The 27,926-nt window shown below is 34.7% G+C and overlaps 1 protein-coding gene across 3 annotated transcripts in view; it reads right to left on the minus strand.

Annotated features, from left to right (window-relative positions):
• Positions 1 to 27,926, minus strand: part of SNTG1 (syntrophin gamma 1) — a 341,564-nt gene that overhangs the window by 65,808 nt on the left and 247,830 nt on the right. For all 3 annotated transcript variants that reach the window (XM_017833684.1, XM_017833693.1, XM_017833674.1), the window contains one exon: positions 12,104 to 12,142. In XM_017833684.1, the coding sequence (XP_017689173.1) occupies positions 12,104 to 12,142 (39 nt within the window). The remainder of the gene's footprint in view (positions 1 to 12,103; positions 12,143 to 27,926) is intronic.

Below are 27,926 nucleotides of genomic sequence, written 5' to 3' on the forward strand. Positions count from 1 at the left end.
ACCTTTTTTTATAAAAATAAATTATATTTATAATTTATAATTTTTATAAAAACATTATACAGGTTCAAGGAAAGTCGCTAATTGCTCAGAATTCATAGCACCAAGGGAAGAATTGCCTTTTTACAACAAGCTAACCCACCATTTGAACCCCAAGTTCACATTAACAGAAATGCACCTAATGAAGCAGTGATTAGAGTCAATTCAAAACTAATAATATCATAGAATCCTTCAATGATTAATGACTGCTGCAATCAGAAACATGATGGCAAGTGATATATGACACTGTTGGGTATGGTGCAGTCAGTATTTACAATTGTTAATGGGGACAGATGTCTCTTCTATGCAAAGTTAGTTATTGAATTTTCTTATTTAAATTTCTGGTCATCAGTATCTCCAGCAACTGACAATCAGTGTATAAAAAACAAAATTCAGTAAGAGAAAAGAAATAACAAAGGAGTCTATCTACAGATGAACTAGTCAGAAGTAACTGAAGTCCAGAGAGCTCTCCAACAGAACATGGAAACCCTGAGAAATTTTGATGCATCCGCATAATGTCTTTGGAGAATCAACATTACCATTGCCAGTTACTAACAGGGAAAAAAATCAATAGGTGGTATAAAATTTTAATCAAATCAATAAAGATTATTCCCTAAGGTAATTTTACAATTTATTAGCTATAGCAAATAATCATTTGGCTAATGATTTAACAGTTTTTTAGATCATTAAGCAATAGATATAATTGAGCTTAATTTCTAAAAAAACCCCAATAAATATTCTTATTGATCTATAAAAAATGAACAGTGAAGTAAAACTTCAGTTTATATTTCAATTCAAATCATATCATGTAATAAGAAATTGTAAATTAATCCAAAAATTTAATATATATGGATAGCTTTAGGATTCCTTTTTCTATTACAATAATTGGAAAACACATTATTCTTTCTGTAAGTCAAAATGTATTTCAAATCTATGTATAAAGAAATGAAGATCACTTTTGCAAAAATAACAGTTGAATGGATATTGTTTAAATACTTAATGCTGTATTTAAACAGACTGGTCTCAGAGATCTTCCACTGTAGCTGAATAGAGATAACATTATGGGTCACTGCTTTTCTCATTCACTTGCCTTCTGAATTTGAACTTTCAATCGAAATAGTCTGAAAAATAAGTTAACTATTTTTATAAAAACAAATAAATATTCTGCAATTGAAATCCAGAAGACATGCTTTGCTAGATCTAGAGATGTCTGTCTTGTAGCATTATGGTAAAGAAATCATGTAGCAAAGACCACTGATGTCTTCTAGTATTTTTAAAACAATTATTCAATTATTTCTCTTGGTGAGAGATGTTATGAAATCTCCATTCTGAAAGATAGTCAGAAGTTGACATGGTAAAGTCCTGAGTAACCTGATTTATGTAGGCCATTCTCTGAGCAGGATTTTGACCAGATGACCTACAAAAGCTCATCCAGTATAAATTATTCTGCAAGTTTTTGATCTCAAAGTCTTGGAATCTGTTTTAAAGTAGTCCTGAGTTATTGATCTTAGCAAAACAGCTTCAGCATTGGTTTTATTATTTTTGGTGGCACACACAGTATTACATACCAAATGTAGTAGTTCACATTTCATAATCCATTTGTAGCTGTCCAGGATTTTCTAAATGCACCCATTTTTTATCTACCCTAATTTTCAGAGGGGTAGTATATCAAGTTTCTCCCTGCAGATTTCATCCTTAAAATACACTCTGGAAAAGAACTTTTAGTACAGATTGCTTGCAGGTAAGGTACCCTTGAGACTGAAGACATTGCTCATAAGTAGCTATTAAGAAATGACAGATGTATCCTCTCACCCCTTCTCAGTTGTTAATGGGGGGGAAAATTTGAAGGACCCTGATATTCTATAGAGATTGAAAAGGAAAGAGAAGGTGAGAATTCAGATGAGATTAGAATAAAGTTGCTAGTAAAGGCCTAAAGTAATGATATTTAACTTGCAATCTTATACATTCTAAAAGTATATAAAAATCTTCATAATTACTAAGAAAGAAGAAGTGGGATTACTTTGGAACCACTTTAAACATCAGTTTTCAAAACGGGGTATCCAAACACAACTGTTTTGAGAAAAAGAGCCAGAATGCAGTCCCATTTTGAAAGACAACAAGATAGAGGAAAACAACGTCCAAAATACCTCCTTTGGAAGCTAAGAAAAACTTTAGGGGATGATTAGATGAAGATCATGATATTCAGTATGTTCTACATAATATTATTTTCATGCTTCTCTTCATAACTTACTTTTTAACAAGATGATTTCTTTTTGCTTTGTTTGAATAAAGCCTGTTTTAATTTCCCTGGTGTTTAGATTGAACCTAGGCTATCCTGGAGGTCCTATTGGTAGTCATATGCCAATAGCCTGTAGCAGGGAGTTAGTAGTAGAGTTCACAACATTTATCGAACTCATGTTGCATTTAATTATTTTTTGACAGTGGAGTGATGCATGTCAATAGTTGACTTGTCTCGGGCATCTTGATATTTCCATGGATTTTGCAGTTTCATTGGAGAAGTTCAGTTTCTAAAAAGTACCAAATAATACTTATTTTTCAGATTCAGAACTTTCTTCCACTCTGGTACTTTTTTTTAATGCAAAGTGTCCTACCATTATGAACAATGGAGGGATGCAACCCATAAAATTAATATTGGGTCCTGAATTGAAGCTCAAATTTCAGTGTAAAATGTTGAGTCTCTATATCCACAGGGTTCTACAGAGGGACAGGTAGGCTCCTTCAATCACAGAGAAGATAACATAAAAAATCCTCTGTGGGTGACATCTGTCTGACTGAAGAAGAGATCCTGATGCAACAATTCAAGGCCCTGTGAAGAGCAGACCGTAACCTATAGTACCAACTATTAAACAATTGATGGATGTAAACTCAGAATTAATATTTAGTCAGAAGTAACTCCTCTCAAAGAGAGCATTTTTTCTTTAAAGCCTTTTTTGCCTAGTCTCAAAGGTCTGCATGCTATTTGCATAATAGATCTTCTTTCCCACTGTCTGGGTTTGGTTTTGAGCAGCAGCCTACTTCAGCAGGAGGGGAAGGAGAGGCTGCTGTATTATCCCACCTACTGCCATCAGGGCGGACTTGTGGGAGCAATAGGTCTGAGTGATGAATGACTATTGCTTTTACTAAGCAAGCACTGTAAACAGTAGACTGTTAAACAAATATAGGGAATCAGCAGGACTTCTGGATGTATATTTGAAGAAAGCAGCTAGAAACTGCATGCTATTATATCTTGATCCTGTTGGTCTTTGGGGGTATTCTGAGTGTGCCAGTTGGTTCAAGAAACTCTGGTCACTGAGCACTCTCATGCTACCAGAGCCATCAGATAGAGACCTTTTTTAGAGAAAGAAGCCACATGTCTCTCTGGACCCTGGTCAGAAGTTCCCAGACACAGCATTGCCACAGCACTGCTTCAGGCACTTTCACCTTTTCAGACCTGCACCATTATCCAGAATCATTCTTCATAAGCAAAGGTAAACTTTTTATTTTGTTTTAAACCCAGCATCACTGAGAGGTATTTCAAAATGGAAAATGTTTCTTATTAAATAAATAAATATATTTTTTTTTAAGTTGTCAGCTCCTGAGAACAGTTTTTCTACTTGACGCTGCTAAATCTCTATTTGCTGTGTCATATCATGGACTTAATAAGTTTTGCTTTCCAAAATAGTAAGATTGAAAACAAATATTCTCTAATATACTTAACATATAAGAGATATTTCTTACTAAACAGTGTCTTCTTCCCAGGAAATACAACTCTTTGAAAAGACAAAAATGTGTCGTAATAATATTTATTTCTTGGGGATGTTTCTCCATTTGCAATTACGTACATTTTTTAACATTTTTCATCAGTTTTATTGTCAGTTTTCTTTCACACGTTTTCATTGATTGATACTTCTTTGTGGTTTTATCCTTCATTTGTAGGTAACCATAATTTGTCAATTACTTTGTACTATTTTGCACATCAACTATATTATGAAATTCAGGTAGCTACTCTATCACTGGTACCATGTACTGCTACTGTGATGAAAGAGAAGAGATCAAAGACTGTCTCTGGTCCACAGAATTCTGTTTAATCACTTTTCTTAGAAATTCAAGAGACTAAATATTTTCCCTTTTCACAGAGTGTGATATGAAGCACCAGTCATCTGCACAGATGTAAAATAAGTGAATGAGAAAAATTGAATGATTATTGACCTCTTCTCTTGAAGTAAACTGTAATTAAAAATATTTTACTTAAGCCTTTGAGTCCCATGTGCTCTTTCAGTAGCAAATATACAGTTAAAGTATATGCTTCATTGATTCCAATTAATTTATTTAGATGACATAATTCCCAAAGGAATAACATGTGCATAGACTTACCGAATACTTTCATCATAATATACTAAAATTAATGTTATTCTTGGGAAGTTTTACACTTATTTGATAGAATAAAAAAGACATTACAATAAAGCATTGCAACGTTTTTATTTCTAGCCTCAGCCTCCAATGAAAATCCCAAAGAGGCCAGACAGAACAAATTCATATTTCGTAAGCTGTGGATATTAACAAGTCCTTATTTAAGGTAAAGTTAGAGAAAAAGAAAAGTTTCCTCCATACTTAATTTTTCTAATTAAAACTGTAAAAAAATAAAAAAGATGACCTATATATTTTGTGGATATGGTGACTCTGTTTCTCACCTTTTCTTATTTTCTCTGTTAGGGCTTTCCAGGAACTTGCCAGAGAACAAAGAAGTACAGGACATATGCATCATTCAAGGCATCTATTTCTAAACAAGAATGCTGAAATTTGCCTTCTGTCCTCATGCTTTGTTGGCCTGTTTGGATAGCAGCTAAAAATTCTGTCCAAAAATAAAATACATGAAAAAGAGGAAAGCATTCTATAAGAATTTTAAAAAATGGCCCTTTCTTGGTTTAATGTTTGCTATTTGTGTTTCCAGTCTCAGAAATCAGAAATATCCAACTCCTGCAGAAAATCTGTTTTTATATTGCTGGCATCCCTTTCACTGTCCTATTTATGTTACATATCCCATTTCCTGGGTAAATGGCAAAATATTAGATCCAAATAAATATAAATATAACACAGGGATAAAGAGATATGATAAAAGCAATGCCTCAGATTGCTATTCAAATTCAATGGTTTCTCACTTTCTGACCTCATCATAGATACAGAATTATGCTTCTGGGAAGAACTGCATACGTATCATACTGTTATGACAAATCAGGACGCAATTATTCCTCTGATTAAATCTACTGTGAGGTTCTGATTCAGAACAACTCCAGATGTACACAGGCAGGATCAGGTTTATTCAGGTTAAGATCATATTATTGCAAAAAGTAGCAGCTGAAGGGAAAGCCCTTATTATGGCAACATAGCAATTACAGCACCCACAAAGTCAGTGTGTCAAACCTGTATCTTTCATCTAACCTAACCACCAAGCTAAAAGCTGAGGTATACCACTCTTGTTGCAGCTATGATACTGTACAGAAAGACACACAAGACCTGTGGAATGAAAAAGAGCCTGATTTCACACCCAAGAGGAATGTACAAATAAGATGAAGGATCTGGTAAGAGCACTTTCATCTCAAAAGCAGTAGATCAATCTATCACTTACCAGTTGAATATATGTAAGCCATGACCGTCACCCAATATTTATAGACATAAAATATTAATTTTTAATATACATTTATTATTTATTTATCTGTGAAGGAGCAAGATTCAGGATGGGAACAGTTCCAGACATGGAGAAAAACATACAGCAATTGGCAGGACTTTATTATATGGACCTTACAGTTATTATATGGAGTTTACTGTTATTATGTGGTTTCATTGTATTCACACTACACAGTGCACAGCCTGGACATGCCCGGGCTTGCCACGAGTTTTCCTGCTCCCTGCTTCCCCGCTCCCCTCTCTGATAGGCTGAAGAAGGTGCAGAGAGGAGACAGTTACCATTTGCCCTTTCCTTCCCCGGATCCTCTCCCTTTTCGCCTGTGGCCCTATCCTGATTTGCTCCCCCGTTTGTCTGTCTCATGCCTCATCCTTTGTTCTGGCCCTTTCCCCGCCTGAGCTGATAAAGAACCCCGTGCAGGCTTCATTAAAGCATTCTATCTGCACCCTACCCGGACTCCCGAATCCGTGCTGTGCCACAGCCCCATCCCCCCCTTTTCGGACCGCGGCATTTATCTATTGGTTTATTCATTTAGAACATTAACATACAATATTAGAAACTCTTCTTCAAGAATCCAAAAATAAGTAATATTTGTTTATCTATTTATCAATTTAGCATCATAATGTCTACTTGTGGGACATATATGCTTATTTCACTCACTTTCAAAGGTCTACAATAGAACAAGGCAGTTAGAATCCCCTCATTCATCTGTCCTATTTAAACCTTGAGTGCAGAATACGGTACATTCACCCTTGTATTGATTAAAATCTGAACACAGAGCTAACACATATGTGGTCACTAAATTTGTCCAGGCAAAACTACCCTTACTGAAAGCAATTTTCAGGGAGAGATATTAATATTGCGGGGGGGGGGGGGGGGGAGCTAATACTTCTTATACTAATGAGTTAGTACTAGGAAAAAAAAAAGAGAAAATAAATGAGAAAAGTATGTAAATGAAGATGAAATCTGTACTTGAGGCAAAATTGAATTATCTGGACATGCAGAAATTATTTGATACACAGCTTGAGACTTATAGTTTGAGATTTAAATAAGAACTTGATCTAATTATTCTTTTGTATCATCTAAATTTCCAGCAGGTGTCCAAATTACTTCCATTCTTTCATGAGCTATAGGGTATGCTGCCCTAGGACATAAGCATTGCTATCCAATAGCTGCATCAAGTGACTCACAACATGAATGTTATCTAGCTCATCAGGTAATCAACTAGCTTTAGGAAGTTCTCTGACCTTCCTCTCAGAAGTCAATGTGGTTTCCTCAGCCTAAAATCTTTAACAGTCTGTGGTGTCTATTGCCCTTCTAAAACTTTTTTATGTCCTGAAGTTCAAAAGCTACTCTGAACTAAAACGTAAAGGGAAGAAAAATCTTTTATTGGCCACAGGAAGCATCTAAAACAATGAAAGAAACTGCTCAGGGAAAAGCATTTCATGTTAACTATACAAACATATATATATATATATATTCAGTTTATTTTACAGAAAGCTCAATAAAGTATCAACAAGCAACATAAGCCTTTCAAGGGTATATGTTATGCAGCAATAATCCATGATGAGTGCCATAGATGGCTGACAATACAAAGCAGGGAATTAGCCCAACACAATTTACACCCTATTGTGCACTTCTGCCTAATTTAACAGCAAGAACTCAGCTTCCCCTGTGTGTTTCTATAAGCATTTAACAATAGAAGCTTCATTCTAGAGATTTTCCTTCAAAATAGACCTGATAAAATCCTTACTGTGACAGCAGATGGTGATAGAGCAGATGTATAACTGGACCTGAAAGTTCAGTAACTGTCAGTCAAAAGCTGCTGAATGGCTACTCTGGGGAACAACAGTAACAGCATACTGAGAAATAATTAATTCAAGTCATGCAAAATCAGGAAAAAAAAAAAAAGAGAAAACAAAATATTGCTAAAGAGAGGGAATGAAAACAGTTCTTAATGTACTTCTGGAGCAGACGATTTATTTTGAGGACATGTCATCTTTCAGTGGAACACTCTGTTTAATCACTGCACTTTAAAAACAACAATACAATAGCAATGGAGGCTACTAATTAGCAATTAATAATAAAAAAAGGAAGTCATGTTGTGTTTCATACAGATGTTATCCTGATCAGTCCACCTGAGCAATGGAATTCAACTTTTTAAATGCAATAGAGATGCAACACATCTGCAGCAAAGGACTCTGGTTTGATTGACAGGCAAGCCAGTCACTATGACATTTGTGTGTGCTCACCTTTATACAGCGCATATAAGTTAGGTTTTATTAAATAACTCACTAAGCCAAATTTTTGGAATTGATTTTAAATGAGATTGTTCTAACTGTAGAACTTTAGTCAAGCTGAAGGACAGCCTATCAAACCAGAATATGAGGTGATATTACATAGCTGATCTGGTACAGCTGCATGTAGGTTTTTTATTAAATTATATAAAAAGCAAGAATAAATGGGCATAAACATGTATATTTTTAAACATCATCAAGAATGCAAAATTTCTGCAAAACAATGGGATTCATGGCAACTGAGTGCTGTGGAATATGACATGCACAATTATACCCCAGTTTCCGGCCTTAGTGTGACAGTTCATTATGTCATGATGTTTTTAAATTGAGTCAAACAGTTGTGGAGGTGAAAAACTCTTTCTCATTCTCATATAATTCTTGTTATAGACTGTTAACTTTGAATAGGACAGCTACCAATTATTTTCCATAAAAGTAGAAAAATTTTAGAGGCAAAGATTATTCTTTAAAATTAAAATGATTTAATGAAAAGTTCTTATCTTCTGCAAAGACAAGACAAATCTTTCAAAAATGCTCATGCTGCCTGTAGATAGAAGAGAAATAATGTTCAACTTAAAGTATTATAGCATTCTTCCCCATTATATTTTTTTGTGAATTTGACATTGACGAAAGGTGGAGGGTTGTAGCCTTTGAATTTGTCTTAATAGAGATGAGACATACAGCATGAGGAATAAAAGTTTTAGATGCACTGCTCTGCCATGATATTCTAATATTCATGTGAAACTTTGAGATTTGACTTTTGTCCATGTAGTAGAGAAGCAAGTCTATTTATTACATTTCTGAACATGTATGTGAACATAGCCATAATCCAATAAAATGAAAAATCAACTCTCTGAGTTTGTCAGGTAATGAATCTGCTTTGTACCACTAGCTTCTTGTGAAATAAGCTAAAACTGAAATCAGAGGGTTACGACTTCCTTGACTGCAACTTATGAACATTGTACTTGTACATGTAGGGGCAGTGGGAGATTAACTGAAAGCCATACTAAGATTTAGATCTAAACCGTGAATTCCTAATCCAATAGGTAACCAATTCATCCTCCTGGCATGACAACCAGTAAAAGCCAAATCCCAATGAATCCCAAATGAGAGTTACATGTAGTACAATCTCTGGTAGTTGGAGGCAATACATTTGGTTTCCCACCCTGAGAAGGATCAGATTTTACAAGGACTGTCTAATGATGATTTCTCTACATGGTATCAAGTCAACTTTCAGCCAAGACCAGCACATTTGGAAACTCATGGTGGCTAATATAAAGACTGGAAACTGAAAAGGAATGGACAGTGCTTGTCCTCATTACTGAGGTAGGGTGCGTTTTCCTATCATTTGGAAAGCGTTAGCAGGGAGTCGATGATACCTTTCTGAATCACCTGCCTAATGATGGCTCTCGCAGGAGCTGACATTTGCAGTAATCAGTGTAAGAGCTGAACAGAACTGATGAGTTCCAAGGGAACATGCCTGTGTTTACGCTCCCATCTTGGATGATCAAATAGAGAAGCCTCTGGCTGAAGCCTTAAAATATTCCATTCTTTGTGCCTCTCTGCTCTGAGGTCTGTATAATTTTTTCTCTGAAGTTATGGAAATTTTGTCTAGGACACTATATTATTTTTAGTGAATATTTAAAGTGTTCATTATATTTTGAGTAGCAAATTATTTAATTATTTTTTTTCTCACACCTGGAGGCCCCCTCAGGGCAGCCAGGCAGGCCATAAAGCACAGGGGGAGAACTCAGCCTGGAGTTTTATTGTGCATGTGAAAGGTGTTGTTATAAAAGCAGAAAAACAGGTTTCTGCCTTTGCCTTCTCTACCAGCTACATTGCAGCGTTCTCGACTTTAGCCACAGCCTGGTGTCTGGTGTTACCTGTGTGCATATCAAGCCTTACATACAAAAAAATTATAAGTGAAAATAATCTTGAATTATCCTGCTAGTGCTCATTAAAAAAAATGAGTATTTGTTAAGTGAAATTGAATATGCACACTTTTTTTTAAAGCAGAAGAGAATGATAACAGCTCCTGATATGTTTGAAGAAAGAAATTAAAACTAGCTGTTCAACCTCTTAGACAAAAATGTGTTTTATTTAAAAAAATCAAGATGGCAAATGTATTCAAATATGATAATTTAACTTTTAGATAAATAAAGATGTCTTGATATAAGTAAAAAGTCTTGTTCCTTCCCTGCATACCATATTAATGTTTGCTGCACATCAGAAGACAGAAATTAACCTTACATTTGTGTAGCCTTTTCTGACTCTACTCCGAAACACTATTTAACTTAAATTAGGTGATATTTCCTAGCTCCTTCTATGATAAAAACTGCAACCTTCTTTACATAAGATATGCCCAAAACGGAGTCTAGTTTTGAATTTAATGTTCCCTAAAGATCAATAAACCTTTTTCTTCTCCAGTATTTGATGGGCATCAAGACCTTACCAGTCTCACTGTCCATCAAAATCAGCCTCTCTCTTTTCAGTTTGCTCTTTTGGCTGAGCTTCTTGAAATGCTCTATGGTAATTCTTTTCGAATATAATCATTGGTGCTGATTGGAAAAGAATGAATTATATTGCAGGCTGCCCTAACAGATAATATGATCAACAAGCTATTCAAGCTACAAAAGTTACTTTTGCTTTCCACTGGAATTCTAATGAAGAGGACAATGCCTTACTGACCCCACATGCCAAGGGTTCCAAAACAGCAGAGATCCCTGAATTATATGTTAGACTGCTGAGACATTATAACTGTTGTTCATATTTTTGTTGTCTTTTTTTTTTATACAGTAATAAAAGCAAAGAGGTAAGTTCAGGGTAAGAGTGAAAATGGAGCTAGTTAACGGCTTTTTGTTAACTAGCCATTGTTTTCTTCCTTTTTTTGAGATAGGAGCATTTCTTTGCCACTGTCAGCAACTGATGTTATAGGAACTATTCTGAAAATGCCCAAATGCAAGTGTTATCTTCAATTATTGTAGCTTTGTTTATATTCACCCATATTATTATTATTAATAGTATTTGTATTATTGTTATTGTGACTAACTGTTATGATTTGTGGACCTTCTCATTAAGAAAACAGAAAACAAAATAGTAGTTATCTACCTCCCTTGTGAGTTACACTCAGAACAATTCCATAGTAATAAGGTTGGACCAGAGACAGGATACTGAGAAATATGTTGACTAACTGAAGATATGGTGTAAGGGAGGTGAAAGCACTTTTCTTCCTCTGTCTTCTTGAAGGCAGGTTTACAGCTCAGTCCTATGTAAATTTCTCTCCTTCTGCAAGGAGGTAATTTTTTCCTTCTTATGAATCAGATTTCTCTGTTTCTCCTTATTACCTTAAAATGAAATCACCATTATATAATAGTTGTGATACACAACACATGCATTCTTAATTAACTTTACAGTGTACTGAACTTTAGCTTGAATATTTTTACTCATATTTTATTTACATAGTTTTCTAAATGATATGTTGATCCTTTTAAGGAGGTGTGGCTGTTGTCCATTCTTACTACGGTCTCTAGCAACTAGAACCTCACAATTTCAGCCTTGAACTTCAAGCTGCCTGTAGGTTTGCTTCCTTAAAACAAACTGTGGGAAGAACAGATTTCTCAAAACAAAAAGATCTATCCCTCCATGCCATAGATCCAATCCCCAGATACACAGCTGTAGAGAATAGCAGCAATTGTGTTCATGAGGCATTGTACAAAAAACGATCCCTATTCAAGGGAAAAAAAACCCCACCGAAAACCCATACATTTTTAGAATTTTAGAACCTTGATGGATTCTATCTAATTCTGTAAAGCATAACAATCTCACTCCTCCTTTTATAGTAAAATTGGTAAGATGAAGAAAATTGTGTATATATATATATTCATTAAATAGATTTTGAAAAGATTAGGTATGTTCTTACTTTGACAAAACACTCCAGTTCCCTTTGAGTTTAGAATATAAAAACAGTAAGGAACTCTTTAAAGAAAATCTACTGAGAATTCTTCTCTTAGAATAATGCACAGATACCACACAATTAAATATAGTTATATAGAATTATAACTCAAACAACCCCAACCTTTCTTTTTCTTACCTGCTGGTTTACGGGAAAATTCCTGTTGATTTTTTTAATCTATAAAAATGAATAAAGAAATAGATTAATACTCAGTCACTAGCAGAAAAGCCAAAACCAAAACATTGGATATATCAGACACTCCCTTCCAAATTATGCATGTAAAAAAGAAAATAAAATCTCCTGCAGTAAAGGGACTGAAAGTTTTTACAAGCTCATGTGAATAATGGGACATTTCTGGGGTTATTTTGAGGTTCAGTCTGATGCTCAGAACACAGGAGAGGACACTACGTGCAAAAAAAATTGCTGGATTCTACCAGAGAGGCAAATACATGCAAAATTATTTGAATTCTATAACAATATGTCTTTTTCTTTTTTCTCAGATTAGAAGCTATAAAATAAACTGAAATATTTAACTGTAAATAAAAGTAATTCACGGCAACTTACTGCCAACCACTGAAGTCACCAAGCTTTAAGCAATTTTTTTTCCTTAAAGAATCATGAAAATTTGGGGTGGAACAGCCTTGCAAACATCCCTTACTCTACTGTTTTATCCTATGTGCAAAATCAAGTATGCAGAAACAGTTGCAATAATTGTTCAAGTAATTTTTCTTAAACATTCAACATTCAACCACAGCCCCAAGTAAAAAGTAAAGAGAAAACCACTCTGAGATACCTGATTCATGAGAAGTTTGTATTTAGCACTGCAGTTCATGGACTCCCTCTAAATAAACATTGCCAGCTTTCTGACAGAAAAGTGTCCAATACAAAGAAAATTATGTGTGGAGCATACCCACTTCCACCATTACTAAAACAAATGTGTTCTTCTTTAATTTATGCATAAACCCTGAAAGCTTTTGACCAAACCTAGTAAATCTAAAGTGTGCATTCGGGACAGATCCTTAATATCTAGAATTCATTTTCTGCTCTCTTATGGTAATTTTTAACAATTTTTTTTTTTTAGTTATGGGTAAATGACTAGAACACATATTTAAAGACATTGCCAAATAGGAATCTATATAGAATATACCTGAATAATCCAAAAAGCCCTGAAATCACAGTAAAACATTTACACTGCTTCAACCTAGGTGCAACATCTTTTTAGAAGAAAAGAAAAATCATCACTGAATTTCCTCCAGTGTTTACAATATCATCCCCAAACAACTATATGCAGAGATGTGAGTGGCACTGTGTTTTGCAGACTTCAAAACCACTCTATGTTTGCTGCAGTGGTAAGTTCTTTGCATTTCTCATGCAAATACTGAGCGAGTCTGCCCCCGACATCCCATAGTTTTGCTATCAAAGGATAATTCTCACTGTCAAGAACATCCTGGCAAGCAATTGCAGTTGTTTTTCAAATGTATCCTGAATCAAAAGTGTCAGAAGTACATTTCCATCCTTCCTTCTTGCATTTACATCAGCGTCAGCTTCCTCCTTTCTTCAGTGTTAGTTAAGGGGAAGCACTAGAGGAGATGCGACATTCAGTGGCCAAAGAAATAGTATGAAATTATAAGATACTTATAAGATACCAACTATCTTACATGAATTTTTAAAAGAAAAGGCAGATGAAACCCCCTTTTTAATAGAAAAAACTTATTTGAAGGCTTTTGGGATTTATTCCTAAATCAAACATTAACTACTCCAGCGTGATAAATCCCTGTTTGTGTTAGTAGAAACTATTAAAATTCTTGTCAAAACTGTTTATTTTCATCTAGTTTAAGCAAAGACAAATACCCTGAAAATTTTAAGTTATGAAAGAACACTGTCAAGAGATTTTACTATTCTAAACAAAATACTGAAAATATCTATTAAGTAGCAAATTACAGTTACATATTAAATAATTCAAGAGTATTTTTGTTTACCTCACACATAGAGACTAATTCTTTTAAACAGATATAAAGTACATTAGGAGCCTTGTGTACTTTGAATGTTCCCGTGAATTGCAAATGCGTAATTGGAACATCATTTTCTCATTCAAAAATTTCCAGCTAATTTTCTAAAGTACAATCTAGGCACCAACCATAGTTGTGCACCAACCATAGTTGTCTAAACTGTTGTTACTTTGATTAATTCAAATAACTACCTTTATCTTTCAGGTAATATGGTGACGATTTCCTGAAACACATTATTGTTCATTCTGTTATAGTTTGCAAACTCCAGTATAGTTTGTTCAAGTCTACCCAGAGCTGAGAATTGTTAAGTGCAATTAGTTTTAGTACCACTTAAATGTTTGTCATTCACATGCATAAATATTGGACATTACAGGAAAAAAAACTTTACAATTAGGCAACACACAGAAAGAAAAACATTAGCCAACAGTGTTCTTCCCAGAATGTTACAATGAACGTTGAGTAAAATTTAATCTACAAGTGATCCAGATCTATAATCCTTAAGAATTAAAACCTAAATGAAAACAATTTTCATAAATTAAAAGAGAAAAAAAAAAATCTTCTCTTACTTGATGGATTATCTAAAAGAGAAATGCTTCTTCAGTTAACTCATGTGCATGAATAATATGCTTTTCATCAGAGGACATGAGTAGAATACACTTCAAACATATATGCAGGCAATATTTTAAACTAAAATACATTGGCAGATACCATACTAAAAAAAAATAATTTAAAAAAATAATAGGCACTCTGAGAATATTCTTAATATTCTTTAGAAATATATGTTTAGATGTGTTTCTCCAGAGTAATTAAAAATCAGGAATGGTACAAAAGGAGACAAAAGAAGAAACTAGAAAAGAAATTCTGTTCTGAAGTAAAGATAGAGGAAGCATTATGTAAGCTGCAAGAACTATCTGCTTCTACTTCCTGCTAAAAAAACAGGTGCTGAGGGGTGATATTCTATTCTGGTTCAACTTCCATGAATGCAAATTAGGGAAAAAAAATCTAAAAATACCACACAGAAAGTAATTTGGGAACTGGTGATCACCTCAACATGGAAAAAGGAAGAAGGTGTCAAAAATAAGGTTTCTGCAGTATCTTGAATCTGACTAATAAATAGGCCAGTGGTGTTGATACAATACCAATAATGAAATCATAGAATCATAGAATTGTTCAGGTTGGAAGAGACAGTAAAGATCATCTAGGTCTGTCTCCTACCATGGGCAGGGACATCTTTCACTAGACCAGGTTGTTCAGAGCTCCATCCAACACTTCCAGGGATGGGAAACATATATTTTAGTGAAAGATATCACAGCGGATTGGTTTGAAGCATAACTGATTGTTGGCAGTACAAAGAGATTTGACTATATATGTTTCAAAAATTCAGCTGGACAATATATTTGGACATCATAGACATGAAAAATTAGAATATTGGTCAGGGAGATGACAAGAAGTAGAACATAGAGAGGACCATGGCCAAATTCAGTAATTTTTGTGCACTAGATGTTGCAATCACAGATGGACAGTTTTCACAGTGATGGCTGTACTTGTTCTGCAGAAGAAATAAACGAAAACATCCCTTCTCAGCAGGTATTCAAATGAGCAGGCTTTGGCTTCCTGTGAGCACAGCAATTGCAAATGTTTAGGTTTTTGAATTTTTATTATTTAAAAGCCTTTATGATAGAGAAGCAGGAATGCAGAAGAACAGAGTTCCACACTGTTATCTTTCTGTGTGAATTGTAGCCTATTACTGTTGTCCTCTGCTGAAATGAAGCTGATTAAGCTCGTAAAAGCTGGATTTTAGACTTCCACATTTTGTTAGAGCAGAACTGAATTGTTCATTCCTCTGAGAGATACTGTATCAGACCCTCTTTAAGCAAATAGCACTGCAATAACTATTTTCAGTTTCCATAGGAGGATTTTAAAGTGTAATTTGAAAACTACTATTTATTGGGGGTTTGTTTGACCTTTTTTACCTATTTGTATTAATGAAATTTGCTATTCCAACGTAATCATAGGATTCTCATGAGAAGATGAGGAAATGTGCCTTTCAATGAGCACTACGGACACTTAAGAGTAGTAAGATCAAGGGGTAAGAGCACTTATTCCAGGGTTTTCCAATCTTAAAAAACTTAAATAGAAGCAAGCAGATATTTGAAAACTCTATGTATACCATGCTGACTTCAATCCTATTTCCTGATAAACTGTATTGTTAAATGAGACTCACAGTTCTAATATGATAATGGGAAAGATGATTAATGACCATGTGAGTCTCAGGTATCACAGCTGGTCATCTGCAAGAAACAATATAGTAGGTGTTAGTTGTTAGGACAGAGTTCCTGACAGAGACCATTGCCTTGGAGTACCTACAGGAACAGCCAAGACTGAAGGGCAAAATATGGAATGAGTGGGCACCAGCTCCTGTTCATTATTTTGCTGACTTAGGCAGTACACAAGATTCTTCCACGTTTTCACATATCATTTGATCTGTCATTTTCTTGCAGTCTGGATATATCATGTAACTTTGCAGGTCTCAGAAATTTTTCACTTAAAAAAGAACCCTTTATTAACTTTTGCTAGCCAAATATAGATGGATTTCCCCAAACAATTTCGACTCTGCAGCCTTCTTCATGAATTGTTTGCATTACACAATTGCTGATTTACATTCATTAACAGCTAATTAAAATGTAAGAGCTTGACAAGAATGTAAATTCATTAGCTAGTTCTTCATCTCATGCATTAAAACAAGAATAGAGTTTGTGCCATTGGGATGTTAAGTGATCACAAACAGGAAGCAGGATCATTGCAGTTTGGAGCAATTTTGAAGAAAACATAAATCCAGGTTGTGATAATCTTATGTTAATGACTAAGAAAGAGTACAAAACTAACACTGGAAATTACTCGTTAGCTAGTTTTATCTTCTGTCCTTGCTAAGCTTGTGTTTGCTCAGTGCAATAGGTAAGTCATGATAAAGTCTTGAAATGTTATTACCCAACAGTATATGTGCATTGAAAGAAACAGGGAATCAGAGAAGAAACATGCAACAGTTCACACAAAAAGCATCATATATTGGTGAATGCATTCCAATATATGTATAACTTCCTATAGACTAAACATAGGAGTTCTTGATGCAGATTTTACAAGCTGTAGTAGGTTTTACAGTTTAGGCTAAAAACGTATGTAAGCTAGCATATGCAAAGTGATCAGTCAGTGTGTTCTGGAAAATATGGGAGCATAGGAAGTATTTAATGTAATATTCATGTCTGCTTCCTGACCCATCAGGGATGATGCCATTGTGTGATGTGTGTTGATCATATTTTACCAAATAAATCATTCAAAGGATAGAAAGTTTGGCTTACTTTCATAATTTCTAGTATTTTCACATCTAACTTGGAGTTTTCTCAAGACTAGACACACTGTATTGCAAATAAAGTCAGGCCGAAGGAATTCAGCAATAAGTTCCTTGAAGAAAGAAAGGGGAAAAAACCAGAATATGTGAACATTTATATAGAGGAGAGGCTTGATTCAACACTGAATAATGCATAAGCACAAGCCTGACCTCTGCTTTAGAGTCTGTTCCTGTAGATACCTGCAGGCTGAATCATTCTCACCACGGTTTCTAGATGGGAACAAAAGTGAGATCCAAGATGATATGTTTCAGCTTATATAATTAACATTATAAAACCTCTCTTAGGAGTCAAAAAATTACAGAAAGAGATCAAATATTTTTGAAGTTTATAGACAATTAAGACACAGTAGACATAATTCAGAAAGTCCCTAATCTGCTGATGGCTGGAAAGACGAAGGGAAATATAACTATTCTTTTGCTATCACCAGACAGATAACTAGATAGATCTTTATTCTGGTTCAGTATTAGTACTTAACATTCTTATGGATCATCTCAATCTACATGTTTCCTTTGAATCCTACATATAAGTAGAGGAAAAGAGGCCTAGGATAGTCTTAGGGTCTCATCTGGAAAGCAGTCCTATAATTCTACCAGCTTCCTTTTAAATTCTACTGACTTTTTATTAGCCAGTTGTACAAAGTACACAGAGAGCTTCCATTTTTTGTTGAGTTTCAATACAAGTATTTGATAAATACTTTTGGAGACAACAAAATATTTCAAGTAAAACTCAGGAATGGTCCCCCAAAAATGGAAGCAGATGAATACAAATCATTCCTAACAGAGGTTTTGAACTGATGTACGGAAAGAAAATATTTGGATATTGAGAGTTATTATCAATTTATGGCACCTACAAGCACTATCAAAGCATAAATCTGAACTGTGATCACAAACCTGCAGACTATCAAAACTTTCCTTTCTTATTAAAAAGGGTTCAGTGATGCATTGAACACTATGAGCAGAGCAGTGATGGATGGATATCAGAAAGAAATACCAGATTTGTAACTATTATATGAAAGTATAGTGGGAGCCCTCAGGACAAAAGCACAAAACTTAGTCTTCACATAACTGTGATGTTCCCATAATAGAACCGCAATCAATTATACTCAAATTAAAAAAAAATAATTGTTTTTTTTTGCTTAATAGATGAATGACTTCATTTAATCCTGCAATATTTAACATCCATTCCTAAATTTGGATGCTACCTTGATGACAATATTGCTATTGTGGCTCTTTAGAAAAGATACATGTGCTACAAACCACACAGTTTTAAAACAGTGAATCTCGATAAATAAAATACCAACAGCAACATGCATATTATTAGAGACAATGAAAATGAATTAAAGCCAATACCTGAAAAAGCTATTATGGTCCCATCTGAAAGTAAGAAACATATGTCTCTCTACTGAAGATGTGTTAGAAGGACTGTGAACAATAAGAATTTAAAAGATATGAAAAAACCCCAAAGCAAAATGAAAACAAACAAACAAACACAAAAAAAACCCAAAACAAAAAAAAAACCACCCAAACAACAACAACAACAAAAAACTGACCCAGAAGGAGATACTGGAATCATTGCTTCAGATAATGAAATGCAACTGGATAATTGTGGTTTATATCATAATCGTGGTTGTTCACTGAAGTACGATTACTGAAATATCAGTCACACTAAGAGTAAAAAAGCTGGTGTAGGTAATAATAAGTAAAACATCTGCTCACAAAATAGTGATATATATTCCTCTTGAGTATCTTTTCATTTGCAATTTAAAACAACTTTACTATCCACCAAAGATAAACAGTTTACAATGGAAATCCGTCTGAATACTACAACATAGGTATTCAAATCCATTTTGCTTCTTGTTAAAAAACATATCCATGGATTCCCTCCTACTGTAAGTAGCAACTAACTATCCAGTCTTTCTTTCAAGATAGCAAGGACTTCCATCTGAAATACAACTTCCAGATTTTCCTAGATAATATTTTTTAAATTATAATTTGATTAGCAGGTCTGCAGCCCCTAGGCCCTCTGTTCCCAAGTTATTACTGCAGAATAAGGAATCCCAGTAGAAACAAGACCATTAAATTGTTAAAAATTGATCTAAATGTCTCTCCTGGTTTAAAACTTCAGATTTCATACTGTCTGATTTCTCAAGGAAATTAAATAATGTAGGTAAGTCCAATTTCAATTTTACTTTTCACTTACAATTTCATTACAACATAAAATTTAGACAATATAAGAACTAGTATATAGTATTTACTTTCAGAAGTTTTCACAGAATGCCAAAGGAACAGGGTAAAAACTTTAATCTAATGTTAGCCATGGTTTGTCTTATCGTAGTATTTCTGAATTGAGTTGCAAACACTGATATGAATTTGTTCATTTTATGATGATACAAAAGAACAGAAACATATGGCTGAAAAGTAACTCAACAGAACAAAGCTTGTTGTCCAACTCATTTGTACAATCCTGACATGATGACACTCTTAATGCCTTATGAGTCAATCTATTAGCAAATACAGCTCTTAGCATTGGAAGTTCTCCTTTCATCAAACCAGACTCTTTCCAGTTGCAGTTTAATCCCATTACTTCTCATGTAATCCACCACAGAAACAAAGAAGAAACTGCCTGCCCTTCATGTAGCTTTTCTAAAGTTGAAACACTGTTCTTTGCTTCAGGCTAAGCCAGTTCCATTTCACCATGTATTTACTTGCAAGTTCATGCTATTGTCAAAGAAGGCAAAGCCCTCTTTAGTGACACTACTTCTGCATATGAGCACTGTAGGACACATTTTTCCTGAATGACCAGGAGGACTTACTAGCACATTACAACAGCTCTGACCCCTTTAGCCTTCCTCTAAGAGTCTCATAGTCACTTTTTATCTGCTTAGAGTGACACTGAAATCAGTCATGCCTGCATGAATGAGCAGTCCCAGCTAACTGTCATTTGACTAGATGGCTTTGGCAATATCCCTCAGATTTAAGCTCCTGGGAGACAGAAGACTTCCCACAGTATTAGGTCAATACTAGACTGATGTTTTCATCACACACAAGAATGAGTCACTCATGACCAATACATCTCTTCCTCAAGGGAAGGATCATCATTAATCTCACAGCTTTTCCCGCCTGCCAGGCCTTCATTTTATATTTAATCCACTCTGTCATTAGGCTTGAAACCTCAGCTTCTGCAGGCAGCATTGTAATGCATCACTGCCTGAGAAGGGATCATTTCCCTATTTCTGTAAGTAGAAATGTCCTGTTAGCTAGGTTTTCCTCATTCACAGTAGGGGTTACTGTGGATCTTTCTGGCTTGTTGCCAAATATCTTCTCCATACCCCTTGATTCCAGATTTCACTGTGTCTGAAAGCTTACCTCACGTAATATCTCTACCAACTTCTTAAGAGATTTAACTAGCAGGTATGCTCCAGCTGAGATATCTTCCTCCCTCCTCAGCCTTCTTTGGAAGTGAACTGCAAACCGTGACTCCTACAAATTCAGTTTAAGATTTGAATTGAGACACCTCTAGCTGTGGTTCCCAGCTAAAGTTTCTACTTGAACCATTAGCAGGTGTTGGAAGAAAAAGACCTCATAACAGAACTTATATTTTCATCATCGGTTTGCTCTGTATATGATCTATTTGTTGAAGCTCATTACTCTCCTTGTATTCCTTCCTCCTAAAAGTACTATTCACATCTTTTGACCTGCTTCTTTACTCAGTCACATGTTTCCTTGCCTTTTAGGTCCCTGTTTCCAACCTGGTCTTTTCACTCTGGGCTGAAACAGAATGAGGCAGGTTGTTGAAGAGTGCAGCTAAACTTACTTTGTTCCTATGCTCTCAGTCTATCAGCAGGCTTCTGACCTTGCCCATGAAGAGTTCACAGTTTGCCAAGTTTGCATTATTTCAGCACTCCTCACTTTGGTACACATGATAACATTTGCAGTTCACACTCTGGCATTTAATATGACAAAAGGGGTAGCTAAATAGAAGAAGACATGAGGAATTTCGTACAATTATATTATATACAATTATATATAACATATGAGACAATTACCCCTCTTGATAGAACCTAATGCCCCACAGAAATGTAGACAGTGATTTTTAAAATACATTTAATACTTACACCATAGCATACCAGTCTAAATGAATTCCTGCTGGCAAAGTTCAATAAAGCGTCCAATACCTTTACCTGAAGCAATGAATCTAAAGAGGCTTTTTGTAGTCTTTGCAGGTATTATATCTTCTTCCACCCCACCATCAACCCATTTATTTACTTTAGTCTGAGTGGATTAAAAATAAAATTATGGAAACACCTAGTCTTTATTATATTGTGTCACATTTCACTTATTCTGTCTAAAAGAATTACACACTTTTATTCTTTTGGAACTCTCAGGAAGAACAGCAATATTTATGAGACAATTTGGCTGACAGCACCAGGTAACAAACTGCTTGTAAGCTAAAAAAATCAACTGATATTACATTACTTAAATAATTTGGTTGACATAATATAAAAAGCTGTTGAGACACTAGGTTCACATGACAATGAACTAGGTATTAACACAATTGCTAAATCTGACACACTCACAAAAAGAGAAATATATTATGTCACTGTGAGATAGGATAAAAAAGATACTGAGTTTTTCAGTACCTGTTTCTGCTGAAAGCTTCCCATTCATCTATATAACTGATTATTTTAAATTTCACTTGAAACACTACAAAATTACTTTGTAATGCTTGTATGTTTAAAGGTCATGTCCTCATATTTTGTAAAATACATCTGGTCCCTCCTCCTTATGCAGAATGGGTCTCAGTGTACTCTGCATTCAGATTAATCACAGACTCACTCTAGCACTGTATTCATTTATACTCTGAGCTGGTTTTCAATGAGAAATTCTTTTGCAATAAAGCTTCTACACTGCCATGAATAGGAAAGATTGGAGTCTCCTTAACCTTTTTTCTCTTAACATGCTGCTGAAAAGTCTTGAATTTCGTTCCCTTCTAAAGAATACAGTTATTTATCTCCAGTTTTACCTCATAACTAAGAATTCATTATAAAATAGTATGCAAAAGTTCTGGTAAATATGGCTTTTCTCAGTATCTTCTGGCATTTCTGAAAAGAAATTATCAAATACTGATCAATATGCAAGTGTAAAGAGCTGTGTAGCTGTGGGACCATGGCTGAAAGGTAGGCCAAGGAGTAGAAGATATAAAGGGATAAAAAAGGGTAGGGTACAATTTTTTACACAAACCAATTAATTTTCAAGCTTAGACTTTTTTTTCCTATTTCCTCTTCTTTAAATGTGGTACATACTGAACTGCATTTGAGGACTATTTAATTTTTTACAATATTGTTAAAGGGACACAGTAGCAATAGATGGTATTTTTTTCTTGCTTTGGATATGACCTCATAATCCTTAAATATGAGGAGGTTATAAGAGTTAAAAATCAACAGAATTTTCTCCAACCTCCCATAAATTGCCAATTTATTTGCATTAAGAATGGTTAAGACGGTATTGATGATATTACAAGTAAATTTAAAGATGACTCTTTCTTTCAGTATGCATTTAAGATTTGCCTATGAGACAACTATGGATTTCATTGCATTTTACCAGCCTAAACATAACATTTGAAAATAATTTTTCAACAAAAAAAAAAAAGTTAAAAACAAATTTCAAACCATTTAAAATAACATATTTTTGTATGAGAGATGTCACATAGTATATAAAGTTCAAGAAACATTTTTAAGATCTTTCATTGAAAGTGCAAAAACTCCCTGCCTAATTTAATTTCAGCAGTAAAGGAGATTGTTTAGTCAAAAGTAGAGATTTTTGCTGTAGTTCAAACAATTCAAGGAGGGTCCATAGAAGGGTCACAAAGATGATCAAAAGACTGGGAAGCCTGCCATATGAGGAAAGGCTGAAAGAACTGGGTTTGTTCAGTCTCGAAAAAGAAGGCTTAGGGGAGGCCTTATCACCATGATACAGTGTTTAAAGGGTGACTAAAAAGAAGATGGGAGATTCCCTTTTTACAAGGAGTCACAGGAGAAAGACAGGGGTAATGGGTACAAGATACTCCTGAGGAGATTCCAATTAAAAACACGAGGAAAATTTTTCACAGTGAGAACAAACAGTCGCTGGAATAACCTCTCCAGGGAAGTGGTGAACTCCCTGAATTCGGAAACTTTTAAGATTCAGCTGAACAAGGTTCTGGGCCATGTTGTCCAGACTATTCCTTTGCCAAGAAAGGCTGGACCAGATGATCTTTGATGATCTTACAACCTGGCATTCCAAGATTCTATGATGTTATGAGCTAATAAATGCAAATCATGGTATTCCATATTTTCAAGATACCAACATGTGTCAGTTTCTGTAAGTTTCAACAATAAAAGCAATATAAAAAGGAAGAATAATCCTTATGACACCAAAAATTACTGGAATCAATTAAAAACATATTAATTTTTTTCCACAATGTTTTCTCTTATTACTCTAGTGAAGTTCTAGTTATTATTCAGGGACATTATCTTTCCTGAAAGAAAAAGGCATGCACACACATGCTCAGAAAATTACTCCAGCACTACAGTTAAAAGAAAAATCAGGAAATAACTTATTCAACAGAGGTATAATGATGAAGACAGTGGCATGAGTAGAATAGGAAAGCCATAATTTACAACAAGTGAAATGCATATGTCAAGCTGTAACAAAACCAGATGCTCCATAATAAGTAAAATTGTATGTGGTTTCGTTATTATATATTGCCACAATGTGGGAATTAATGGTATAAACTTGACACCACTGTGATATCACTTAAAATAGCAATATATATCAAAATAGTATATTAAGAAATTAAACTGAACAAAGCAACTAAGTATGTGAATAATATGCCTATTCATAACGATGAAGGCTGCCGTGAGAGCATAAGCTCAAAGCCCTAGAAGAAGAAAATCCTGAAGATGAATGAAGGCAGTAATTCCTACATCAAATATATAATTACTCCTTCACTATGAGTACTGGCTGTTCTTAGCAGTAATTAGGTGGGTATTAACACACTATTTGCAAAAGATTTAGTTTGGAGCTGGTCATGATCGAAAAAAAATAGTAATGAAATAAAGCTATATAAAGACAGTTTGTACCCTGAAACCCTATGCACTGGTTGTTCTATGCCACAAAAAACTTGTAACTTCTGCTTTACTACTATTTATGTCATTTAGAAACTTCCCATACTCAGCAAATGGATTTACAACAGAAGCTCAATCCTTTTTAGGTTATAAGTAATGTAATTAGGACGTAGTTAGAATTATAGAGAATGTGTAAATCTAAAATGCTTCGCATTACTGTATACCTAGTACCCTCTCTGGTCTCTAACATGTTCTGACTTTATTCAAAATTGTGTCACATTTATGAATGGTGACAATCATCTGTTCTACAAATGACCTTCTGAGTAAACCCTGATCTAACAGAGTATTTAATACCTTGACTGTCGCAGTTCGAGGGGTTTCTGGGGGGTCACTGCCGGCCGCGACTTTCTTGCCATTATCTGCCAATAATTTTCAGTTTGCAGTGAACCAATCCTTTTCGTGGTCTCTCTGTTATCACTGGTGTATGTCAAAACTATTTATTTTCACTCTTATAGCTTCCCAACCGAGGAAATCTCATCTAGTCCTACCACATTTTGGTTCTGCGTTGTCAAGGGATACTTCCAAAGCCCACTCTTAGTTACAAATTCTACTCTGCTATTTATTTCCTCTGGTTTTGGATAATAAAGAGTTCATCATTTAGCCATTTCCCTTTTTGCACTTTATTTTCTTTCCAGTGGACCACTAGAGTATGCATCTTCCGGAAAATATGGCTATCTATTGATTTTTGATTATAAAAGTATTCATATATGAAAATGTAAAAGAAGCTATTCAGTGACAGTGATGCTATATTGGTAGACTCCCTTGTGCTCTCCAGGAAATACTACTAAAATAACAGTAGTAAACAAAGTAAGAGAGACAATATAAAAAACTACTAAGAAGCTGATGACACTGATAAAAAGATTGCACTGTTGAAAGTAATCCCATTATTAATATTAACTTTCTTATCTTCTAATGCTTGGGATAGAGGACACCAACCCGTAAAAATGTAAGATTTTTTTTAGCTGACAGGATAATGTTTCTGGAGCTGAAGTTTTTCATCTATTCAAGTCTAAAGCAAAAAAAAGCATGCTTTAGAGTTGTAGCTTGCCAACATAAAACCAACATGGCCAGTGGAGCTACAGAGACAAGCAATGCGGCCAGTTGAATTTTTTATTATTTGCTGATCACCTAGTCAAGATGCAAACCGCCTTCTATGTCACCCCATTGTAAAGAATGTATGGTATTATAACCAGGAGCAAGTGGGAAGTTTCTGTGGGGCTGTCTATAGGGTTTAAAAATATATAAGCATAAAATGCATAAGATGTGATTTGTTGGGATTTTTTCTATGAATTTAAAAAGTGGGGTTTGGATCAGAAGATTAAATAGAAGTCAGACAGCTATAATTGCTCTAAGCCAGGCTTGGCCTGCAACCTATCCAGTTACGTAAAAGGAAAATTAATTTACTGATAGAACCATCTGCAAGCCTAGATGTTCTAGAGAGTTCTAGTCACTATTTGAACAACAGGGACTATTTTTTTTTATTCAGATTGCATACAATATTTTCCTGAATTCTGTTTATTACATTTTTGAGAAGAATATCCTGTTTATGGTAACTGTTTGGTAAATGAATATGCTAATATTCATAGTGCTGCAGCAAGAGCAGCTAGCTTAATTAAGGTGCAGGCATACATTGCTAAATAGTCTGGAGAGGTATACTGACTATCTAATTAAGAAAATAACTTTAAAAATAATCTGTTTAAAACAGCTTGTCAACAGCCTCTCAGGATTTTTCTTGCTATAATATTTTAAAACTTATAGTTTATACAGCAATATAAAGGCCTGTTTATGTTAATCTGGTCAAGGAAATATTTCTGGTATCAAACATGCATAAACACTATGATTTATCAATTATTTAAGGAGGAACTGAAAAAGAATGTTAGCTCCACAACTCCATAGGGGTTATGTCAGCCTAAGGACTTATATCCTCTTGGAAACCACTCTATATATGGTGTAAAAAAAGGAAATCCTTTAAAATTAAAATTGCTACTGTTACAAAATGAGATAAACATTTAAATAGAATGCACACACTATTAAAATATAAGTTTATGAGTAGATGCCTGTGTTTTTCTGTCTGGCAAAGAACAACACAAGTGGCAAAAATAATATATTCACTCTATCTAACAAATGCATCTTATAAAAATATGTAGAGGTGAAAGCACAGACGCGTGTGTAGTCGTTGGTCACTTGTACATAATTTAATAAAGCAAATGCCCTTTGAGATTTACTTCATATTTGCATTTCCATGGCTCCTCTTACAATAATAAACTTCATTACTTTCTTGGAAGACATCTGGAGTATCTCATGAAAAGACAAAAATCTTTGCAACCCCTCAGAATAATTAATGCAAGTGACTAATAACATTAGCACAAGAAAAAGGGTATCTGAGACATTAAAACAGGTGTCTGCATTCAATGCAATGGACACTAGGAGTTCTTCTAAATCTAAACAGCAGCCACAGGCTGGTATTCCAGTGAAGAAATATTAAGCAAATATATATAGAAATGTCCAGTAAAACTTGTATTTTCCCCATACAATAATAATGCTGTACTAAGGCTATAATTTTCCCCAGGTATATCTGCACCTGGGAAGTGAAAACAGCAGCCACAATGAATGGGAAAGCAAACACGAAGAGAAAAGCAAAAAATATTTTTATTTACACTCTTTATTCAGCAATGATTAAGTCCATCGCTAATAAAGAAAAAATAAAAAAAAACCACAAAACTAAACCAGAAAAAAACTCAAATATTTTGCATCAATCTGGCTTCCCCAAAGCAATGTGAGCTATTTTTTCACACAAATTATGTCACAAATTAAGAAGTCTCAGCACTCCAAAATGGTGCAGAACACTTCCTACGAAGTGAGAGCAGCTCAAGAAGCATGGATTTAAATTTGATCTCAAAACCTGAAAGACATTCTCATTAGTTTTTAAAACTTTTGGGAATTGCAAAGGAAGATAGAAGAAAGGAAAAGCGTAAAGAAGGCTTATCTGACTACAACATTCGCAAACATGAAAAATCCCCAGCTGCTAAGTTGAAGACATCTACATGAGGCCTGTTTTTGCTGATCTTCCTCTTTTGTGGAAAACTTGGCTGAAGAAATTTACGTTGACTTTTCTCTTCCTGCTTGTATACCTACCCTATGTTCCCTGCCTTTCAGTCATGCTAAAACAACTGTTTGTGGGATTTCACTGTTTACTAAATTAGTGAAATAAATTGTGTTAAATCTCTGTAAAAAAAATAAAAGCTACACTGTAGTATGGGGAGTAGAGTGTCTGTGTCCAATTTGGTCATGGTAGGTAATACCAGAGTACCCCACCATGGTGTGGGGGATACAGTACTCAGGCTGCAGGAGATAAGCATTTATCTACTGCACTTAAGCAA

This window comes from Lepidothrix coronata, unplaced genomic scaffold (assembly GCF_001604755.1).
Source record: "Lepidothrix coronata isolate B3197 unplaced genomic scaffold, Lepidothrix_coronata-1.0 Scaffold6, whole genome shotgun sequence".
Taxonomy (NCBI): Eukaryota; Metazoa; Chordata; class Aves; order Passeriformes; family Pipridae; genus Lepidothrix; species Lepidothrix coronata.